Raw genomic sequence first — 22,828 nt, 5'->3', positions numbered from 1 at the left:
AAACCTGTGCAATCACAAACTACATGTATTTGCAATGCACTTAAAAAACTCACGTGGGTTTCATTTTAGACGTCAATTTCTGTACAGATACACACCTTAAAATCTTGTTTACAAAAAAAACAAAAGTGCACAATGGTGGGGCAAGTTGTCACAATAGAACCTGCCATTTAAACATTCTAATAATTTCAGCATAATTTAAACAGTAAAAAGTCAAAGCAAATCATGACACAGAAAAATGTAAAAGGTGACAAAAAATATCAAACTATTCACTGCAGGGTTATTATATTACCTAAAACTAAAACCTTTAAAAAAATCTTTGCTATATGAAATAAAATAAACATTAACTGAATATATATAATATATATAATATATATACTGTATATATAACTATATATATATATATATATATATATATAATACTTTTTATTTCATAAATCTCAGTTTAGTTTAGTTTAACTTGATGTACTAAAATAACTAAAACTTAAAAATTAATAAAAACTATACAATGACAACAAAAAGACACAACAAAATTACTATAAATAAAACTAAAATTAAAATGTAAAAAATATATATATACTGTATATATCCCCCCCAATTAATAAAATAAAGATGATTCGCTGTATTAAAAAAAAGTATGCATAATGTTTTGGTCTACCTACTTTATACAGTGACTCTTACCTTAAAGTACATCAGTGTGGTTTTATTTTGTTCATGTCTCTGATGCTGCCAGCTATATCTGTAATAAAATCATATACATAAATCACACATAATCATATAAACATCACAATGAGTCAAAATAAATACAGTCAGTGGTGTCTTTGAAGAGTCCCGACCTGCTGAAAATATTACAAATGATTAATTAACGAAGGGAAGGTGTTAATAAATCAAGGGAAAATCTTATCCCTTCCTTCATTCTAGAGATCCTAATTGGTCATCCAAGGCTTCTTAAACGTAGCTTTAGATTTCATTAAGGCTGGAAAAATCTAGAAGATTCTGTAGTCTCATTAATACGAGGGTTGATCTCCGTGTCAGTCAGTCTCAGGAGTATTAACCTGGACAACTGGCTTTAAAGAAACCATCACAGGCCGAGACTTTCCAGGACTGAACCGACGCGAGTCGCCGATAACACGAGGAAGACATGTTTAAAACAATTAATAAAGAGTCTGAGCAGTTTGTTGCCAGTTTGAGCTCAAGTGTGGCATCGTTTGATGAGGTCGGTTCTGAGTCTAATGAGCTGCATGGGGTCAATTTAGAGTAATTATGAGCAGGTAAAGCCAATCTATTATACAGTCAGTTAATAAACACCAACAGTGAATTCATCAGTGATGAATCTTTTCATATTTAAAGCTTTGTAAATTAATAGAAAGTCAATAGAAATTGGAAATGCTGAATGGAGTGTAAGTAATGTCCAGTTTGTACATGGCCTCATATAATTCAATGTGCTGAGCAAATAAATGTCTTTCTTTTTAATAAAAAATTATATATATATATATATACACGTCTATGTGTGTGTGTACATAATATACCCCCCCCCCCCCACACACACATATATATACCACTAAAAATGAGTAAAACACAACAGAATTACTAATTTTTCAAATGAAAAGGGAAGATATACAAATAAAAGCTGATTCAAAATATAAATAAAAACTATAATAGTTTTCACAAAAATATGAAACATGAATAAATTACATAAAAAATTTTTTTTTTAAATGTAATATTTTAAAAAGTTTGGTTGCCACATTGAATCAGTTGATATATGCCGAGACATGTAGCGGGTCATTAAGTTATGCACATGGCAAACAAATGATCAGATAACTAATACAAATCAAAGTACATTAGTTCATCAGTAATCCTAAAAAAAAAAACATAAACATACACCTTTGTTTACATTTGTGTGCTGCTCGGCAACCACTTTGTTGCAACCACAACTGATTCTGAGGATCTACGTTGTTTGGTGGAACAATAATGTGTTTATTAATATCATTACACTTTATTTGCTCTGTTTTATTTTGTGAAACCTTACTACATATATGGAATAACAATAATATGCAATAAGCCTCGTGAAGCTGTGGTTTACAGTGCAACCACAACTGATTCTGAGGATCTACGTTGTTTGGTGGAACAATAATGTGTTTATTAATATCATTACACTTTATTTGCTCTGTTTTATTTTGTGAAACCTTACTACATATATGGAATAACAATAATATGCAATAAGCCTCGTGAAGCTGTGGTTTACAGTGAATTTATAACAGCTAAGCTAACAACGCCCCTTAACTGTTATAAATACACTGTAAACCACGGCTTCTTGGGGCTTATTGATTTATAATAAAACTCCTTTAAAACGACAATGCCTTTCACTGTTAACAGCAATACAACATTTTATCTCTCTGTACGCCTGTTTATGCTGATCATCTTCTTTGTGAAGCACTGAAGGCATTTGGCTGCACAGGAAAAACACATCTTAACACACGGTGTGTTGTCTTTGTGAAGTTGCGGATTTAAGGACACTTTCAGTAGGTCACCATTATCATTTAGACAAAAGAGTGTTGAAAGGACATTCTGTCGGTGCTTCATTAGCGCAGGCCTCCCTCTGTGGCCAAACCACGGCCAGCGTTTAGTGCAGTTACCCCGGCAGAGAACAACTGTCAATCATCCTTAAAGGGGAAGGATTCCAATTATTAAACCTCTTAAGTCTTTTCCTCTCGCCGCCGGCTCTCAGCGCGGCAGGCCAGTTTTCATGGCTTCATCCTAAAGATCAAGACCTCCATATGCTGCAGGAATGGGACGCATCTGAGTGCTTCGGAATTTCTGCTCACTTTTGGGCTCCACAAAATCTTAGTTAACGCTCGTTTTACAGTCTGAAGCAGGTGCACTGTGGGTAAAAAGTTGCGGTGTGTCATTTGCGGCGATGCTTGGAAGTGACGACAACCCTGTGTGATTCTGATGAGCCGGAAAGTTGAAGAAAAAGGTGCGTGAAGTTTAGTTTTTCTGATTTAAAGATTCCAGATTCACTTAGAATTAATTTGCATTTAAAGTACCTTTAAAATAGGTGAAACTAGACAAATAAGACTTATTATTTACTTCTATTTGTGTATTTAAAGCATATACATTTTAAAATGCAACACACAGTACTTTGGGTTGATTGAGTTAATTATCTATTGGTTGAAAGTCTATATGCACACACAACAAGCATGAAACCCAAGTAAAGTAAAATATTACATATTAAATAGCATAACTGCCCACAAACTTAAAAAAAAAATTTTTTTCTAAAATTCTACAAAATTCTAAAACTTTATGAATGTGCCAATGCATGTCTGTACGATTCTGAAGAAAAAAAGTGTGCAAAGTTTTGTCTTCTATTTGAGTAAATGACTTTTAATTTGTAAACTAGAGCTAGATTTCAAATCTGAGCATCTTGAGACATTGTTGAGGTCTCATTTGTCAATCTAGTGAACAGATCTAGTGATCTGAGATTGTTTTTGCTCAGGAGAAACATCTATGAAATATGATAAATAAGCTAAATTCACCATGCAAGACTTTGAAAACTTGATATATAGATATATGAATATTATATGTTATATTATTATTTTTAAATGATAAAATACAAATGATGGAAAAATTGAAAAGGTTTAGTCTTCTATTTGAGCCTAATTTAAATACAGAATTAAAATAATATTTAATGAGAAAATAAAAGTAACATCACTACTTCACAGAAACTAAACAAATAAGACTTTAATCTGTATTTGTATTTATAAACCATATAGATTTTAACATGATACATGCTTTCGGTTGATGGCACAGAGTTACTTAACTTTTAACTGGTGACTGAACATTTACACTGAAACAAAATTAAAATTAAACAACCTATAGTTTAAAGTGTGATTTTCAACTAACTGAGTCGAATCATAAATTCAATTTGTAAAACTCTAAGGAAAAATGAGCCAGATTGCTGTGCCAACACAGGCCTGAAATAAGGACTGACTGTCAGTAAAGTTGCTGTGTTAAGATGCTTTAGACAGTCGAAAGGGATGAAAATGACAGTTAAGAACAAGCAAAGACAACTGATCTCATGCATAACGAGTTTCTGTTATATTCCATGTACTCTATCTATCATTCAGTTTCAATCAATGCAGAAGAATAAAGCATCTGCACTCTGTGTCAGTTGTCTTTTAGTGAAACTGTTGAAGCATGTAAACCACGAAGGGTCAGAGCAGCTGCTTTAACTTGAGTTTAACTTTAGTTTAACTTGACAAATGTTTTTTGGAGAAAACTATCATCATACTAAATGTTGTAGGGATATATAACTGGTTTGAGCATAATATTAACTGTATGCATTATTTTTATAATTTGTAGAAAATACAAAAAACATTTGTGATTTTTCTTTCCTACGGGTTTAATATTTTTACATCATTATTAAAATAAGATATTTTTTAAATTTTAATTTAAATGATAATTTTTTTATTAATTTGAACATTTCCAATATCAAAAAATACATAAAAAGCAACAGATACTGTCAGCACTGCTCTTAATGGAGACTTCATGGAAACACAAATAGTTGTCCTCCAGTAAAAATATATAGCAATAAAATGAATGCGGAGAGCAGCTCAAAACATTTGATGAGATATCAAAGAGATCAAATTTTTTATGTTATATGGGTTTATGATATATGATATTATATGATATGATGATTCTTTTTTATTGCATTTCCAAAACATTGAAACCAAATAAACCATAACAAACATACAAACAATTAATAGATTCTGTCAGCACTGCTTATAAATATTGCATATATATATCATACTTTTTAGATTATGAAACACAGAGCCATTCTTTATTCAACAATTTAACAGCTGAAATAAAGTAGGACCAATATCACATACCTAGAAAACCAAACTTTCGGCTGTAAATAAAAATGTGCTAATTCTGATTTTGTCAAATACTGTTGCACTGACCATAACTAAAAGTTAAAAATATTAACCCCTTTTTTGGACGTCTTACTTTAAAGTCTAATTAACCCCTGCTCTTCTTGTACAGATCTTTGAACGGGAATCTCTGCCACAAACTGGAACCAGATTCTCTTTTGGACATAACTTGCACACATTTCCCCGAGGAGACTTACCGTAAGGGCAGATTGGATGCATTTGTCACCGGATATGATGAACATGGTGGATGACGGCTGCCTCTCAACGGACAACTACCACGACCTGGGGAAAGGTGGCGCGTCGGGGATGGGAGGCCGCGTCCACAGCATCGACGTGATTCTGGGCTTCAGTAAGGACCAGGATCCTCTGCTCAACCCGGTCGGGCTTGTCGGCACACACAAAGTGGATGGAGCAGACCTGGGAGAAGAGGAGAAACAAGTGATCTCTGACCCCTACGGTCACCTGCAAAGTCTTCCGGATAATTCACAGCAGTCAGCGTATCATGGTGAGAATCGACCGGTTTACTAAATCTCATCTCACTTTCTGGAAAGTGAAAAGAACATCACACATAAAAACACAGTACTGAGTACAGAGTGGTTCAATGCAAAAAGTGCTTTACAATGCAAAATGCATTGTATACATTAATGAATGATGTATTTTCCTGTGCAAAACCCAATGCCACAGCATTATAGAGGTTCCTACTGTCTTGCATGATCTTCTGGTTTCTAGATTTGGCTCCTGAATCACCTTCAATGTAAGACTGTGGGTTTTTCCACCTGTTTAAGTCTGATGACTTAATTTAACTTGACTTTGACTTTGATTTAACTTGATTTGAAGAATCACTCATACTGTAAGAGATGAAGTATACACCAAAATGTAGAACAAGCTATAGTAAAATAGCGATGCATGACTTGGAAAACACCACTAGTCAGTGTTTTTGAAGGTATAAGAGACTATTTTCTGGCCACTTGAATTAATGTCAAATGCATGTTTATTAGAAAATGGGTTATAAAAAAAATAACAATATTTTACCTAAATAAATTTGCATAGATAAATAGCAATCACTGTAAATACACTGAAAAAATTATTTTCTTATTCAGTATTTTTGACTTGTTTTCCATTGCAAATATACAAACATTCTTAAATTAATATAGATAGATAGATAGATAGATAGATAATGGTAATATTCCTTCTCAAGTAAATGTATCTTGATTTAAGAATTTTTAGATATTTATAATGGAAAACAAGTAAAAAATACTAAGTAAGAAATGTATTTATTTATTTATTACTTTTTATTTTATTTATTTATTTTATTCATTAATTTTTTGCAGTGTAGTCTAAATAGAAGGTACATCTGGTCACCTGATTAAATAAAAATATATCCAATTATTATTCCACATCCTTCTATCCTGACTTATTTATTGGTGGAAAAATGATATATATATGGAAAAATGATATATATATATATATATATATATATTATTTATATATTTATTCATTTATTTTTACTTTACTAATAATAATCACTATAAATAGTGATCACAATGACAATTTATTAGTGTTATCTATAGAATATAGTGGCATTTTGTGAATTTTGTTAAACCTTGTGCACCCATACAGTTGTTGGTTCAATGCCTCGTCAAGAAGGTGTTTTGTGTTTTGTATATATATGTTTTATATATATATATATATATATATATGCTTACAAAGCGACTCAATTAAACCTGTAGACATTAGTGTCAATGCAGGTGTATCTAGTTTGTGTTTGAAAGTTGTGTACAGCACGACGTTTAACACTTGCTAACATTAAAGTAGTAAACTGATTCTAATCCTGCCTAACTTAATTAGATTCAACCAGGATCTGCCCCACCTCAACATGTGGCGCGGTTTGCTCTTAGCGGTTTCTGCGAAATGAAAATCTCTGCTGTTGTCAGGCTGGTCGGCCACTCTTGGTTGAACCTCTGCGGTACTGAGTGAACCTCTTAACGGCTGGATTAGCAGTCTTGACTTGGCCACATGAGGTCTACAGGTTTAACCGGTGACATCTGCGTGCTTGGATTACTGGGAGGACTTACTTACCATGGCAGAAGTGATGGAACTCCCAAATCTCTTATTTTCTAGGAATTCATAAAATTGAAAGGTTAACATCTGACTCCATCACTGTACCATTTGGTAAAGGCACAAGATCATATAAGTAGTCTTATTAATGGTGCTTTTAAAGGGATCGTTCATCCAAAAATAAAAATTCTGTCATCATTTACTAACCTCAAGTTGTTCCAAACCTGTATGAGTTTCTTTCTTCTGTTGAGCAGAATAAAATATATTTTGAAGAATGTTGGTAACCAAACAATTGACGGTAGCCATTGACTTCCACAGTGTTTTTTGCCATACTATGGAAGTCAATGGCTACCAACCATTGTTGTTTTTCTCAACATTTATCAAAATATCTTCTTTTGTGTTCAACAGAACAGATAAATAAATGATGAAAGAATTTTCATTTTTGGGTAAACTGTACCTTTAAGGCTCCACATTTAAACTTTAAAATGTACCTTATCCCGTACCATTTGTTCTTGGGACGTGAATGATTCCTCAAATCATGTGTCTTGTTGAGGAGAAATGTACTGTTACTTTATAAGTGATCAGATGCACCATTTTGGAATGGTTAATAAAAGATAAAACAGACTTACACAGACTTCACACAGACTTTTACATTGAATGAGGTACTCGAGTCATATCAAACCCTACTAGCGACCACATAGAACAATGCCCTAGAAACCACCCAGCATGCTCTAATGACCACCTAGCAATGCCCTAACAACCAAAAAGAACACCCTAGCAACACCATGGCAACCACTCAGAACATTCTAGAAACTAGCAATGCCCTAGCAACCACCCAAAACACTTAGCAATGCTATAGTAACCACCCAGAAAACCCCGGAAACGTCTTAGCAATGCCCTAACAAACTCTCAAAACACCCTAGCAACTTCTCAGCAATGCCCTAGCAACCACCCAGGGCACCCTAGTAACTGTATCCCAGCAATAACCTAGAAACCAGAAAAATCAAAGAAACTTCTTAGCAATGCCTAAGGCCCCGATCAGACAGAAAACATTTTTCAGGTCAGAGTTGATTTTTTTTTTTCAACTTCAGGTGCTCAGAACGCTCCTACAAAAACACGAGGCGCCCGGGGCTCATAAATAGTGTGCAAAACACTCACTGCCAATAGAAAACAATTTAAAAAGGTGCCTCTCACTGCAAAAAATGTGTCCTTAACAATGTCTTAAAGTCTGTGTGAACCGGAAGTTTTAGTGGATTAACTTGCACAGATTAATTGTTCATTTCAAGACTATGTGCGCTAACAAAGTAAATAGAGTCAATTTTGATTTCATTAGGACTTTAACAACCACCTAGAATATTCTAGCAACTACCAACCAACCATTCCAGAAAACCCTAGCAACTTCTTAGCAATGCCCTAGCAACCACCCAGAGCATTCTAGTAAAATCCTAGAAATTTCATAGCAACTAGGGCCGGTTGGTATGACGGTATATATCATTACCACAATATAAAGTGTCTATCGTAAATATATCCGCGTAGCACAGTACGTTACTATTTAAAAGTTATATGCAGCTAAGAGTGATAAAGAGACATGCATGGATGAGAAAATAAAGAGTGGGACGTGCTAGATGTTAAATATTAAATATTAAATATTAAATATTGACTGAGACCCGAATCGTGCGCACAGAAAACCGTGCAATCGTGAATTCAGATCCCTTTCACATTGAATGGTCAAATACACGCACGTCGTGTGGAGTATTCATGTAAACACAGTCGGTTATGTGTTAAATAAATGTAAATTGGGTGAAAACCAGATATGTTTCAGTATATTGGATCCGTGCAGTCGGTCTTAAAGTGACAGCAGTCTTATTTACCTGCTTCTGTCTGTCATTAATATTAACAAAAAAACAAAAGACAAAGAGAAAATCACTCACTGCTCTTGATTGAATCACTTTTGGATCTTTAATAAGAATCAATTCATATGTGATTCATACAGTGAGTGAAGACTATGCAGTATTTTAGTTACACTTCCTTATTCAATTTCTGTTGTATTTCTTATACAGTATGTTAAATAAACCTACTGTAGCTGAAAAACGTCTCAGGTTACGTATGTAACCCTAGTTCCTCGAGGGAACGAGACGCTGTGTCGAAAACGCTAGGGGAACGCCTTCTCCGGCTTAGGCTTCGAGGCCCCCAACCCAGAGCGCTGCTTCTGCCTTCAGTCCCGACGCGGGGGAACACGGGTATCCAACTGCGAACCCCACGAATGCAGCCGCCGCTCCGACTCGACGGAAGCGGGGCCAGCACCGCGAGGAACGCTGGCGAAGGCTCCCTCCTCAAAGACAGCCCTGCGGGAGCGAAGCGTACACATTGGGAGGCGCTCGCAATGCGGGCAGCCGGCCCCCTCAAGAGCCGACTCTGCGTGCTTCGCTCCCAAGCAAACCACGCACAGGCTGTGTGTATCCCCACTCGTGATATAACGTGGGCAGGGAGGAACACACAACCTATAACGTGGCTTGCACTCGCCCTTTGCATGCTTTGTCTTAGCGTGAGCCTTAGACATAGCTGCTTATTAGACTTTTTCTCACAATAGACAGACAACAATAAATATGACTGACACACATAGAGCGCTTCGCTGAATGACAGAAAGCTGACGCTGGCTCCGCCGCACGTGCTTTTATAGCTTCCTGGTCATGACGTCATCCGCCGTGACGTCCCGTTCAGCTATTGGACTGATTTCACATGTGATTCAGAGCGTGGGTCGCAGAAGGCGTTCCCCTAGCGTTTTCGACACAGCTCGAGTTCCTGAAGAGGAACGTAAGTTATTTTTAATTCACATGTGATTCATACAGTGAGTGAAGACTATGCAGTATTTTAGTTGCACTTCCTTATTCAATTTCTGTTGTATTTCTTATACAGTATGTTAAATAAACCTACTGAAGTTATTTAATTTGTATTTTTGTTCTATTGTGTTTATAATTTGCTTCTTTGCTCTTATTTTTAATAATTAAAAAAAACAAAATAAAATAAAATAAGAATAGCTATATCGAGATATATCAATATCATGAAATAAAATTTCTCATAATGTGAAATAAGATTTTGGTCATATATCGCCCACATAGCAACCACCCCCCCCAAAAAAAAAAATCAAAACACAATTTCTTAGCAACGCCCTAGCAACCACCCAGAACACCCTATCAACTACATAAAACAGGTTAAACCCCATTAGCAACCCATTAATTCTTTAATGAACTTTACAAGAGTGCCTGGCAAATAAAGAGCACACCGTTTATCCTGTGCTGTAGATACTGGACTTTTCTCCACGGAGAAGTGCGACGCAGATTTGGGAGATCCACAGAGCAATGTGGAGAGCGACAGCCGCTCCCCGGACCCTCCTGATGAGGATCAACCTAAAAAGAAACACAGACGCAACAGAACCACCTTCACCACCTATCAATTACACAAGCTGGAACGCGCCTTTGAGAAGTCCCACTACCCAGATGTATACAGTCGAGAAGAGCTGGCTATGAAAGTCAACCTCCCAGAAGTTCGCGTTCAGGTAAGCTTTGCATGATACAAGCCGGGAGACTTGATGGTATTAGATAGACGTAGTGATCAATGTCATTTTATTTATTACAACCTTGACATTGGGGTTATTTAATGGACTTATAGGGCATTACAAGGTGATGCTGTTTAACAAGGGAGTATTGATTGAAGAGAATCTGGTTCGATACAAGAGACAGAGCTTTGTTAAACTGATAAAGCTCCATCTGTTAAACTGTTAAGTTCACTCATTCATAACTCTCCAGCACACTCACCTCATTGACTTCTGTGAACAGGCGAGTCGAATGAGTTTCTGTGCCACTTGACATTATGAGGTTGAGTCTAAATGGTTCTCAACTTTTTCCCGTCATGCAGGTGTGGTTCCAGAATCGGCGTGCAAAATGGCGGCGGCAAGAAAAAATGGACATGGGCAGCATGAAGCTCCACGACTCACCCATGCTGTCCTTCAGCCGACCGGCCATGGCGCCCAACATGGGGCCAATGACTAATTCTCTGCCTCTGGACCCCTGGTTGCCCTCGCCGCTCTCCAGTGCCACTCCTATGCACAGCATCCCGGGCTTCATGGGACCAGGCCAAAGCCTCCAGCCCACCTATACGGGTCATCCCGGCTTTCTGAACTCTTCTCCAGGCATGGTGCAGGGAATGCAACCCATGCCACCACCTCCTTACCAGTGTCCCCCTGCATTTAATGAAAAATACCCTTTGGAAGACGTGGACCGCAGCTCTAGTATCGCAGCTTTGAGGATGAAGGCCAAGGAACACATTCAGTCCATGGACAAAACCTGGCAACCCATGTGACAGGAAAATGGGGAGCGGTATATTTTATTGGGATCTCATAGACACATGGACGCATTTTTAGAAAGGACCAGCACCGGATCATTAGGATTAGGGTTCACCTGAATGCCACAGGCGAGACCTGGAAACATGAAGCACTGAAAGCTTGTACGCATTTTAAAGCCTCTGGCCAATAAAACGAAACACAGTTTGATTTGAAGGACCTTTGAGGATATCTTCACAACACAACATGCTTGGATTTACACCGATGGTCAAACCTGCTTGAGGAATTGGTTTCGTTTTGGCAACAAACAGGGTTGCCAAGTTTGCAGTTTTACCATGGATTTGGGCTACTTCTTCTTGCTGCGGATTAAAGCTATCTCTCACCCCCAAAAGGCGATTTTGACCCCTGACAGAGGGGAAAATCATGGAAAAAAAACACGAATCGGCTAGTTTTGGGCTAGTTTTGAATAGCAATTGGGCTGTTTTTTTTGCACAGACCTGGCAACCATGGCAACAAAGCATTGACAGTTTGTGATCATGGCATCTACAGCAAGGCGCTTCTCACTTCTTACCCGCAAATGTTGAGCTCCCTAGGATTCTGGATTTCAGTCGGTGCCAAGCTTCTCTGCTCCTCCAGGTTGAAGACTCGCAATAGCAAGTTTGGCCCGTTGGCAATTTAACAGGACAGCGCAGCTCAGGACAACTGATACCTCAATGCCTGTTCAGAGGTTAATTTCATGTTCTACCATCTAGACATGAGGAGCGATTAGAAGAAATCACTTGACTTTGGTTTAAAAGGAATGACCCTCTATGGTTAAATAAACTGAAATCTAGAAACAGAATGTCTTTTATTGAATTGTTATTTTACATGAGGAGCTGCATTATCAAGCCATACAGTGAAGTTGTTTCTAAATCACTAGCACATATTTCAGCCGTGCCACAATCCTGTTCCTGCCGTTCGATGTGTTCATATCATCATTTAAAACGAGTCTGAGGTTTAACGTTTCAGTGTCTGTGGGGTCTGTTTCAAGCAATGATGGACAAACCTCTCAAAAAGGTGAATTTTATGAAGAAAGTCAGTTATATTTCACCCCAAAAACAAGAGAACAGTATAAGAAATTATATTTTGCACGAAGAAAAATTAGAAAATTAAAATTATTATGTGTTTTTGACCCTAAATTCTCATTAATGTAATGCTGTAACATCCCATAGAAGACTTCAGATGCAAAAAGTCCATCTGAGATTTTTTTCTGATGTATATTAATGTATATATAAAATACTACAAGTGTACATAATATTATATAATAGTATTATTAATATTAAATAAAAATATATTTTTTACACATTACCTTAAAAAACTGCCTTCTAATCATATTAAATAAGCTTAAATTTAATTCAATATAACTACTACAATTTTAATTAATATTAAATGCTATTAAATATTAAGAGTATTATTAATATTAAATAAAATATATTTAAATAATACATATATTTTTCACAGTACCTTAAAAAAACAGGCTTCCAATCATACTAAATAAGCTTAAATTACATTCAATATAAGTACTACAATTTTGATTAATATTACATGCTATTAAATATTAAGAGTATTATTAATATTAAATAATTATTTATATTAAATATAGGTAACACTTTACAATAAGGTCTCATTTGTTAACATTAGTTAATGCATTAACTAACATGAACTAACAATGAACAATATATTTTTTTTTACAGCATTTCATAACCTTTGTTAATGTTAGTTAATAAAAATGTTCATGCTCATGTTGGTTCACAGTACATTAACTAATGTTAACAGATACAACTTAAAATTGTAATAATGCATTAGTAGGTTTTTAACTTAATATTAACTAAGATTAATAAATGCTATATAAATATTGTTAATGTTAACTAATATAGTTAAATAATATTAACAAATGAAACCTTATTGTAAAGTTTTATCTAAATATTTTTTTTTTTTAAAACATAATTTTTTTTTTTGTTGTTGAAATTTTTGTCATTTTCTTTTGATTTTGGGTTGAAATAGGACCTGGGCACTTCACAATTTTCAGACTCATCCCAAAAATGGAAGCTGATTTTCACTTTGCGTAATTTGATGTCTTAATTAAAGACAAAGTATTAGTATTATGAAATTGAAAATTTCTCCATTATTTAATTCAAAATGTTATAACTTACCCCAAATCACACATCCACGGCCAACAAACATACTGAATTGTAATTTGGCACTGTAGTCAGAGCCTTTGTTGTTATTGGCACTGTCCACTTTAAGCAGTGTTAAGAGATTACATCCAGAAAAGAAGGTAAGAACAGAAAGTAAAAAGAATGACAGGGAATGTATGACATCCACAACTGCTTAGCGGAAGACAGAGGTCACACTAAAAATGAATGTCATTGCATTAGATTAGAAAATATCAAAGCAATTGACATTTATGTTTGACAAAAACAAGTGATAAAACAATACATCTATCGAAAATTATGACTAAAAGCACCAAAACCCAAGTTGATTATGAGCAAAAATGACTGAAATATTGAATGATATTCACACATTTATAAGTGTGACTGAAGGGCAAAAATACTCGTACAGTTTGACATGCTGTCTAAGTAGTGATTTCTCAGTCTTTGTGAAACTTTGTGAGGTCATTAGTGGATTGTGTTGCTTTCGTAGCAGGTGTGTGTGTGTGTGTGTGTGTGTGTGTGTGTGTGTGAGGACGCGGAATGAGTGGCTCCCCGCCGGGACTCTTCATTGTTTAAGATTATAGATTGCCCCTCTGCTCTGAACTAATGGGCGTCCCAGCCAGGTGTCAGTCATTTAAATGTGCAAACACTGTCCTTCGAAACAAGCAGTGTCTTATCATATTCCTTTTCAATTCTAACTGATGTTATCATGATAATTTGAATACTTTGTGAACACTAACTATATGCAAACATTAAACATACATATCATGATCCATTATACACATTTTTATGCACTGTGATGATGCAAATGGTACAAAACATAATCTTGAACTTGGATGCAAAAACAAATATAATTCATTCTACAGTATGTTTGACATATTGTTTATTTAGTAGGTGTGTATTCAAGAGTATTATTAATAAAATAGAGTTCTTATTAAAGCACGGTTTATGGATTTCTGTGAACTGCGATGAAGCCAAAGAAGATAGAATTTTCTTTAAAGATGTGTACACTTAGACGTCATAGGAGTGGATTCTGTCACAAACGTTGCAGCTTTATCATTGTATGACGTGCATATAAACTGTCATTATGTTTGTTATATGAAGTTTTTGGGGACGGGAAATTTGAATGTTATTGAATATGTCTTTAGATTTTTTGAGATAAATTTGTTGAATTTTTTGCACTAACAATTGGAATAAAGATGAATGTTAAAAATGCATGATTTGTGACCCTGGACCACAAAACCAGTCTTAAGTGTCAATTTTTCAAAATTGAGATTTATACATCATCTGAAAGTATACATCACTTGAAAATCTGAGGGTGCAAAGAAATCTAAATATTGAGAAAATCGTCTTTAAAGTTGTCCAAATGAAGTTCTTAACAATGCATATTACTAATCAAAAATTAAGTTTTTATATATTTACAGTAGGAAATTTACAAAATTTCTTCATGGAACATGATCTTTACTTAATATCCTAATGATTTTTGGCATAAAAGAAAAATCTATAATTTTGACCCATACAATGTATTGTTGGCTATTGCTACAAATATACCCCAGCGACTTAAGACTGCTTTTGTGCTCCAGGGTCACATTTGGTTAGCTTTTATAATAAATATAAAGTTATGATACTAACAGGAAGCTCATTCAAAACTTGTAATTAAAATCAAGTTTAAATCTATACATACTAAACTGTGAAAATGTTTTGTTAGTTAACCTAAAAAAGTACTACTAATATGTGCTCATGTGTACATTAACTGGTTTTGTTCAAACAAAATTCAAATGATAAACCAAATATTGAAAAAATATTGTCTCATTGCTCATATAATATTGTAAATCACATGCTCAAGTGCAATAAACTGGAACTAAACGAAAAGGAAATATCAATCATTTGTGAAATTTTTAAAATCAATCCTATGCAACACTGTCAAAATTAAAAAATATATAATGCAATGCCCAAATGATAAACTATATGCCTGACATCATTTGAGCAGTGTTTAAGGACATCTGATTTATTATTTGAGCTTTTTTAATCAATCATTTACAGCATAGTTGTTGTCTGTGGTCTTAAAGGAACAGTTCACCCAAAAATGAAAGTTTGCTGAAAATGTGCTCATCCTCAGGCCATCCAAGATTAGGATGAGTTTGTTTCTTCATCAGATTTGAAGAAATGTAGCATTGCATCAGTGTCTCAGCAATGGATCCTCTGCAGTGAATGGGTGCCGTCAGAATGAGAGTCTAAACAGCTGATAAAAACATCACAATAATCCACAAGTAATCCACAAATTCATTCACTTCAAACTGTTAATTTGGCTAAAATACAAGTGTGCTATCCATAATATTGTTTTCTCCTGTGAAAAAGTAATTTAGTCTGAATCAGGAGAGAAATCTGCACAGATCAAATACCGTTTATAACCCAAAACAGTCCAAAACAGCTCTAAACAAATATGTGGGCGGATTTTGATGTGAGAGACAACAGGAGATGGACTTTTTCACTGGAGGAAGCAGCATCATTATGGATTATGTATTCATATTTTAGCTGGAAATGATGGATTTGTTTCTTACAAACACGCAGCTTTTGTCTTCTCCAGATGTTAACTGATGGACTGGAGTGCTGCGGATTACTTGTGGATTATTGTGATGTTTTTATCAGCTGTTTGGACTCTCATTCTGACGGCACCCATTCACTGCAGAGGATCCATTGCTGAGCAAGTGATGTGATGCTACATTTCTCCAAATCTGATGATGAAGAAACAAACTCATCCTAATCTTGGATGGCCTGAGAGTGAGTAGATTTTCATCAAATTTAGAATTTTGGATGAACTGTTCCTTTAAATATCACACATAAAACTAAGGCACTGAGCTCAACTAGTGACTAAAAGAGTTTCTCCCCTCATTAGTGAGCGTGTTCAGTGGCCCTGACTAGGCTGTGGGTGAAGTGACCTGTCCTCGCCTGCCCTTGCAGGTTAACGGCACCAAGCCAGCCTGTTAAGATGATGAGCTGGCCATCCATCAGCTCTTCGCAGGGGACAGAGTGAGGGGGGCGGCTCTTCACCCCTACGATCCGGCCTAATTGCCCCATGTTCTGTTGCTGGCTTCCATACTTCAGTGACACAAAACACACACACTAACATACGGTCCTCCTAAATCAAATGACATAATGACAGAGTTTAATACATTAATGTCATGTAGAACAAATACATTTACATAATCTATTTCCTCTCAAGCGTCCTATTTTGCAAGATAGAATAATATAATGGAAGTATAGGAATTATGTAGTGACTACATGCCAATGATAGTTTTATTTGAGTTATAGTGTAAAACGAATCTTTTTGTGATGTTGTGACGTGGTTAAACTTGCTGTCAAGGCGCCCTGTTGCATGACCTGAGACGAGTGTCGACTGATGAATCTGAAGTAAAGGCCAGAGAAGAGGTCAGAGGTCAAGAGGCTGACCGGTGCTCATTTTGACAGATGACGTCAGTTCAGGGATCTCTACATGAACGCTGACTGGTTTAATTAAAGGAATTTAGCTTTAGTTAACAATAAGTGACAGGTGACTAAAATGAAACTCAAATTATTTATCTGACCTGCATCTCCAGAATGAATAGAATTGATCAAATAAAGAGAACTAGAGTTACACTTTTTCAAGAAAATGTATGGTGCTCATCCATGCAAAACTTCCCGCCTTGATGTTAGAGTGTTGCAAGATGTTTGCTAGGGTGTTCGTTTTTCCCACCCATTTATTATCTACATAGCAGAAAGCAAAAGTCTAGTGTCTTCGAATATTATCAGCAAGCACTGCTTTTTTATGTAGTATTTTTGTCTTGTTTTTCATTACAAAAAAAATACGTGTATATATATATATATTTATATATATAGAGATATTATATATATATTAATTGAGAAAAAATGGCCTAAAATGGCATAAAAATTAAGTGAGTTTATGATTAAAACAAGAAAAAATATCCGTAGGGTAAGCTTTTTTCCCTTTGAATTATACAGATTGACAGATACATTTTCTTAACTTTTTCAAAATTAATTGAGCTTATGATTAAAACAAAAAATATCTGTCAATTGGGTAAGAAAAAAATTGTTTCCCTTTGAATTATACTTTTTTCTATTTTTTCAAAATATGCTTAAAACCAAACAAAATCTGTCAAAGGGTATTCTTGTTTTCCCTGACAGCTATTTTTATTTGTTTTAAGCATAAACTCACTTAATTTTGACAATCTTAAATCATTTTGCTTCTCGAGTAAATATATCTTGATTTAACAATGTTTAGATATTTGCACTGGTAAACAAGACAAAAATACTGAGTAAGAAAATCATTTTTTGCAGTGTATATCGGCCACCCTATTCTCTAAATACTGGCATTGGCTATTGAGAAAAAACATATACGTTCTCCTCAGGTAGAGCTGAAAACAAACTCTTAAACTCAGATCTCCTTCACCACAGACTGCAAAAACTGCAACACTGACTGTGGTTCACTGCTAAATTTGTCCTTTATTTTCCTGGCTCGGGTGAGGGTCTGATAATAATGAATTGAGTGTGTGGGTTTTTCGGTCCTCACGCTGTGCAGGGATCTGGAACTTGGGATGTAGTTAACTCTCTGATTAGTGGAACATGTTCTATGGTGCAAATAATAAAGGAAGCAAGCGGAATTAATCGGGTTTGATTTCTACAGCTTTTCTATGTCTTCTTCGCATGCCATAATGAGACGGTTTGGCAAGGCTACAGGAGGGGGAGTGAGAACGTGCTTGACCTTTGATTTCCCTTTTTTGTGACTTGTTCGGACATGCGGTACATTTGGAATTGCATGTTGCCATCCTACTCGCACTATTTTTGTATATGCAGTGTGTATGCATGCAATGCATTTGTACATGCATTGAAAAAAAACCCCGACCTACTGTACTACATCTACCAAAGCATTTAATATATTCACAACAAACACAGAGTGAAATAATGTATTGCAGTGAACTTGACCTTCCATTTCCAATGTGAACCAGAGGCAAAAAAAAAAATGCAATTTCCCTCTAACTTCAGACTTCAAATTGGATTTAAAATGCAAAACAACTGTATTTAATATTTATTGGATTAAACATGCAACATAGTCTCAAGAAAAAATTGCATGAATATCTTTAAAATAGCCTTAATTTAGTTTTGGCAAAAATTTTAAATTCATCTGTCTAGAAAAAATGGGCTGCAATTCAATACTGAATTGGAATACTCCTGGTGCACATCATCAATGTGTATCATGAATGCACAAATACCTGATCACAGAGTCACAGCGCCATCTACAATTGCTCAGTTGAACTGCGCTAACAACTCAGTTGAATCAATCAACTCTAACAGCATTCACAAACCATTTTACTTTTGTAATGTTACAATATTTAGGAGTGAAACAGGATATTCAGTGTGAGAAAATGTAGCCTGGGACTTGATTTTATCCACTGGATTTATTGCAAGTCTAAATTGCATTGTTATTTATTAGTATTATTTAGATAATTTTTTTGCAGTGTGCATCTGTGCATGCTTTATGGGCTAATAATTGCTATGCAGAACGATTTTGTGACTGTTTTCATAAACATTTTTTTTAGATGAATATTAGACTGAAGCTGCCACAAGTATGATCCAACAAGTAATAATTAATTTTATAGGGTTAGTTCAAAAATGAAAACCCTCAACTCGCTCGAAAGCATGTATGATTTTCTTTTTCTGTGGAACACAAATGGAGGTGTTTAGCAGAATGTCCACACTGCTCTTTTGCATACAATGAAAAGTGAACATGACACCAAACTACTTAAAAAAAAACATTTTATTAGTATGTACCGAAAAGTGTTTTGCTTTGCTTTATTTTGTGCCACTTAAATACACTTCCTCATATTCCTTATCACGTTTCTCCAATCATGATGTTTATTTCCTTGTCATAGCAGCTCTGAAAACGAATCAAATGCATGGCAGTCCTGCAACAACTTTTACTGTAGAAATGATTGGAAACTCCCAATCCAGATATGAATAAGCATAACTGGTCAAATGGACTTTTAGACCTCAAATCTAGATTTCTAGTTTTGAGATCCACAAGATCTTGATTCCATCTGGATGGCCTCGAAACTAATGGCAATCAAACCATAACAAAAGATATGGCCTATATAAGACGGAATATACATTATCTTTAGATTAGATTTTAAACAGGCCCATTAAGTTAGCTATTAGAATTAGTTTACTGAAAAGCCTTGGATTAACTTTTGACATTTTTTAAATATTTTACTCTCATTTTGATTCATCTTATAGACTATTTTAGATCCAACACGTTGTTTAATGCAATAAGCAGTTTATTGTCTTTGATAGTTTACCATATCAAAGTCAACAGATAAAGCAGAACAGGCTGTATTTAGAGGAAAACAAAACTCTATATTTGTATAAGCACTGTTTTCCGCGTTCACTTCTCGCCTGGTGTGAAAATCTCCCTCCGCTGTTGTCCTGGAAACTGATCCTGAGTCAGTTCTGCACTGTTATGGGACGCGACCGCGGGTCATTGCGTACAGTAACGGCCGGTCTGAGAGCAGCACAAGAGGCGGATACAGAATTCGGGGTAGAGGCGAGCCAGGCACTTCGTGGTCTCTTGTGATTGGTCGAGAGCGTCAGCTGTGGACCAATGAGCGGCAGACATCTGTGCAGCCACGCGCTTCTCCAGAGCCACCACGGATAAACCGAGCCAGGCAGAGCGCGAGGGAGTGTGCGGGCTAATTCTTGAAATTATCAAAAATGCAAATGATTACATTATTCCATATCGTTTCTGCCTTATTATTGGCACTGGCTGTCAATGCAGAGGTGTACTTTAAAGAGCAGTTTCTGGATGGAGGTGAGTGTTTCATTTGAACTTGCACGTCATGGTTGATTTGTAGGTCACAACATTAAAAGTGACATTAAAATGGGTTATCGAATGAATAATTAATAGGCTGTGATGTTTAATTATACTTTTGTTATGTTTGGAAAGTGCATCGAATTGCTTATTACTCCGCAGTATTGGTTTATGCATATTAGTTTGCCAGAGCAAAAATGAAACCATCAAAAATGATCTTTCTTTCTTTCTTTCCATTGCACAATGTATGTTACAGTACTGAAGAAGAAGTGCATTATGGTACATGTTGCATATTCATTAACTTTTAAAAACATAAAATACAAATTTTAGGTTAAATTTTAGCTTCTGTATGCTTGTGTACTCCTAAAAGTTGACAAAATAAACAATTAGAAGTTAAAATGTCTATTCTGGGACAATGAATCAGAGGTTCTGATGACTCGTCTTGCACTTAGGGGCGTGTCCAAATGTTTGTCCAATAAAATGCTCTGTTGAATGAGAAGCCACGCCCACTGAGACCCCGGCAGCTGGACAGCAGTAGATGTTTCACGGCAGTGATGCAAACTAAATCCTGTTGCCTGTTGAAATTGTTTTATGGCATGTCACACCACACCACAGGATGCTGCTTAAATTTCATGTGCCCACTGCATCATTCCAGGCCTTGTCTAATTGGTTTGTTAATTGCACAAGATGTGCATTAGCACATGCATGTGTCTATCAAGAACAGGAAGTTTCTTAAGTTATTCCACAAACTTCCTTAAATATCAATCATTAAACGCGTGTGGAATGTGATTGGACCGGCAACCCTCATAAATTCATCTCGTTTCTTCTTCAAGTTTGTAGATAAAGAGCTAGATAAATGCTTTTTTGTACAATTTGGGTTAGTAAGTTAGTTGACGATGACATAAATATTCATATAGTGTTTGTTTTTTTAATAATGTCTTTTTATATAAAATGTGTTTTTTAAATAAAAATGTAATTATATTATTTTTACTCATTATGTAGCACCTCATTTTAATATAATTTTTTTATTGTCATTTGTTGTTATTATATTGTATATTTCTTTTCTGGTCATTTCTTGTTTTGTTTTAAAGCTTTGGCAATACTTTATATAAACACAATCATGCCAATAAAGTATTTTTAAAATGTTATTTGCATGAAATGTCCTTTTTTAGGAAGGTAATCATATTTTATTTAATTTCAGTTTACATTTATTTTATTTCAAGTAATGAAAATGTTTTTAAATGGTTTTAGTTTTAGTTAACTGTAATAATAACCCTGGTTTGTTTCATCATAACCGATGAACTTTGCAACGTTGACGCTGTTGTCGAACTGAATTGAATCTAAATTGATCTGAATAATGACACCGTTGTCTTCTGTAGAGCTGCTTTACAGCTAAAATTGAATTTGTTTCATAATAGTTTAATTTTACAACATAAACACTGTTATTGTCCTGTTTTTTAATGTGCAGCTGCTTTGAAACCATCCGTATATTTGCATGCAATTTCCCTTTTTAGGATGCTATTCATGTTCTCAACTCATCCTCATTCACAGTTGCATTCACTTTTGTTGTTTTAGCCTTATTTCTTTGCTTCTATTTCTATTCGCAGATGCCTGGAAGAGTCGATGGCTGAACTCGGAGCACAAGTCTGACTATGGCCAGTTCAAACTGACTGCTGGAAGCTTCTACGGAGACGCTGAGAAAGACAAGGGTAGGCGTTTGCATCCCTAAAAACGTCACCTTTGGTTCAGCAAAGAAGCTGAGTTTGCTTCACTTTTGCTATCTCTTTGTCCACCAACAGGTCTGCAGAGCAGTCAGGATGCCCGTTTCTACGCCACCTCTGCCCGCTTCGAGCCCTTCAGCAACGAGGGCAAGCCTCTGGTGATCCAGTTCACCATCAAACACGAGCAGAAGATCGACTGCGGAGGCGGATATGTTAAAGTTTTCCCGGCTGATCTCAACCAGGCTGGCATGCACGGAGACTCCCAGTATTACATCATGTTCGGTACGTCAACCAAGACTCATTTGTGAACGCCTGGATTTATTATAGGAAACGGGTCATTTATTTCTGTTTTCTCGTCTAAATCATCTCAACAGGGCCTGATATCTGCGGCTACAGCACCAAGAAGGTTCACGTCATCTTCAACTACAAAGGCAAGAACCACCTCATCAAGAAAGATATCAAATGCAAGGTGAGGTCCTGTTAAAAAGTCCAATTAAATCCAGGGGTTTAAAAGACAATTGATATTCAGTAATATCATCGATTTAATGCACTGACACCGTCGGACAAGAACAAAATTTGGATAAAGACTAGATAATGACACTGATTTTGACACTGTTATTGAACTGAACTAAATCATGACATTATTGACTTCTGTGGACTTCACATCAAAATTTTTCATATTATTTTTGTATTTTCCATTTTAATTTTAGTTCGTTTTTTTTTTTTTTTTA

At 35.6% G+C, this 22,828-nt stretch overlaps 2 protein-coding genes across 3 annotated transcripts in view; both read left to right on the top strand.

Moving 5' to 3' along the window:
• The first annotated feature begins 2,619 nt into the window (after positions 1-2,619).
• LOC107723957 (retinal homeobox protein Rx2-like) lies at positions 2,620-12,454 on the top strand. Its single transcript, XM_016532689.1, has 4 exons — positions 2,620-2,974; positions 5,041-5,433; positions 10,289-10,542; positions 10,902-12,454. Exons 2-4 carry the CDS (start codon positions 5,142-5,144, stop codon positions 11,343-11,345), a joined length of 990 nt encoding a protein of 329 aa, XP_016388175.1. The 5' UTR covers positions 2,620-2,974; positions 5,041-5,141; the 3' UTR covers positions 11,346-12,454.
• Positions 12,455-20,196: 7,742 nt separating this feature from the next.
• The window catches only part of LOC107723933 (calreticulin-like), an 8,294-nt gene continuing 5,662 nt past the window's right edge, over positions 20,197-22,828 (top strand). For both annotated transcript variants that reach the window (XR_001637986.1, XM_016532667.1), the window contains exons 1-4: positions 20,197-20,376; positions 21,984-22,085; positions 22,176-22,379; positions 22,472-22,566. Coding sequence is in view for 1 of the 2 variants with exons in the window: in XM_016532667.1 (XP_016388153.1) it covers positions 20,280-20,376; positions 21,984-22,085; positions 22,176-22,379; positions 22,472-22,566 (498 nt within the window). In the remaining variant the exon portion in view is untranslated. The remainder of the gene's footprint in view (positions 20,377-21,983; positions 22,086-22,175; positions 22,380-22,471; positions 22,567-22,828) is intronic.

Source organism: Sinocyclocheilus rhinocerous, unplaced genomic scaffold (genome assembly GCF_001515625.1).
Source record: "Sinocyclocheilus rhinocerous isolate Xijiao unplaced genomic scaffold, SAMN03320098_v1.1 scaffold102, whole genome shotgun sequence".
Taxonomy (NCBI): Eukaryota; Metazoa; Chordata; class Actinopteri; order Cypriniformes; family Cyprinidae; genus Sinocyclocheilus; species Sinocyclocheilus rhinocerous.
Note: the sequence above shows the minus strand (reverse complement) of the source record. Positions and strands in the feature narration are given on the sequence as shown.

What these genes read in the sequence shown, in the direction of transcription:
- LOC107723957 (XM_016532689.1), top strand. Translation starts at nt 5,142, where the DNA reads ATGCATTTGTCACCGGATATGATGAACATGGTGGATGACGGCTGCCTC. An exon ending in ACAGCAGTCAGCGTATCATG is followed by an intron (nt 5,434 to 10,288) that starts GTGAGAATCGAC and finishes CCTGTGCTGTAG; the next exon opens with ATACTGGACTTTTCTCCACG. An exon ending in TCCCAGAAGTTCGCGTTCAG is followed by an intron (nt 10,543 to 10,901) that starts GTAAGCTTTGCA and finishes CCCGTCATGCAG; the next exon opens with GTGTGGTTCCAGAATCGGCG.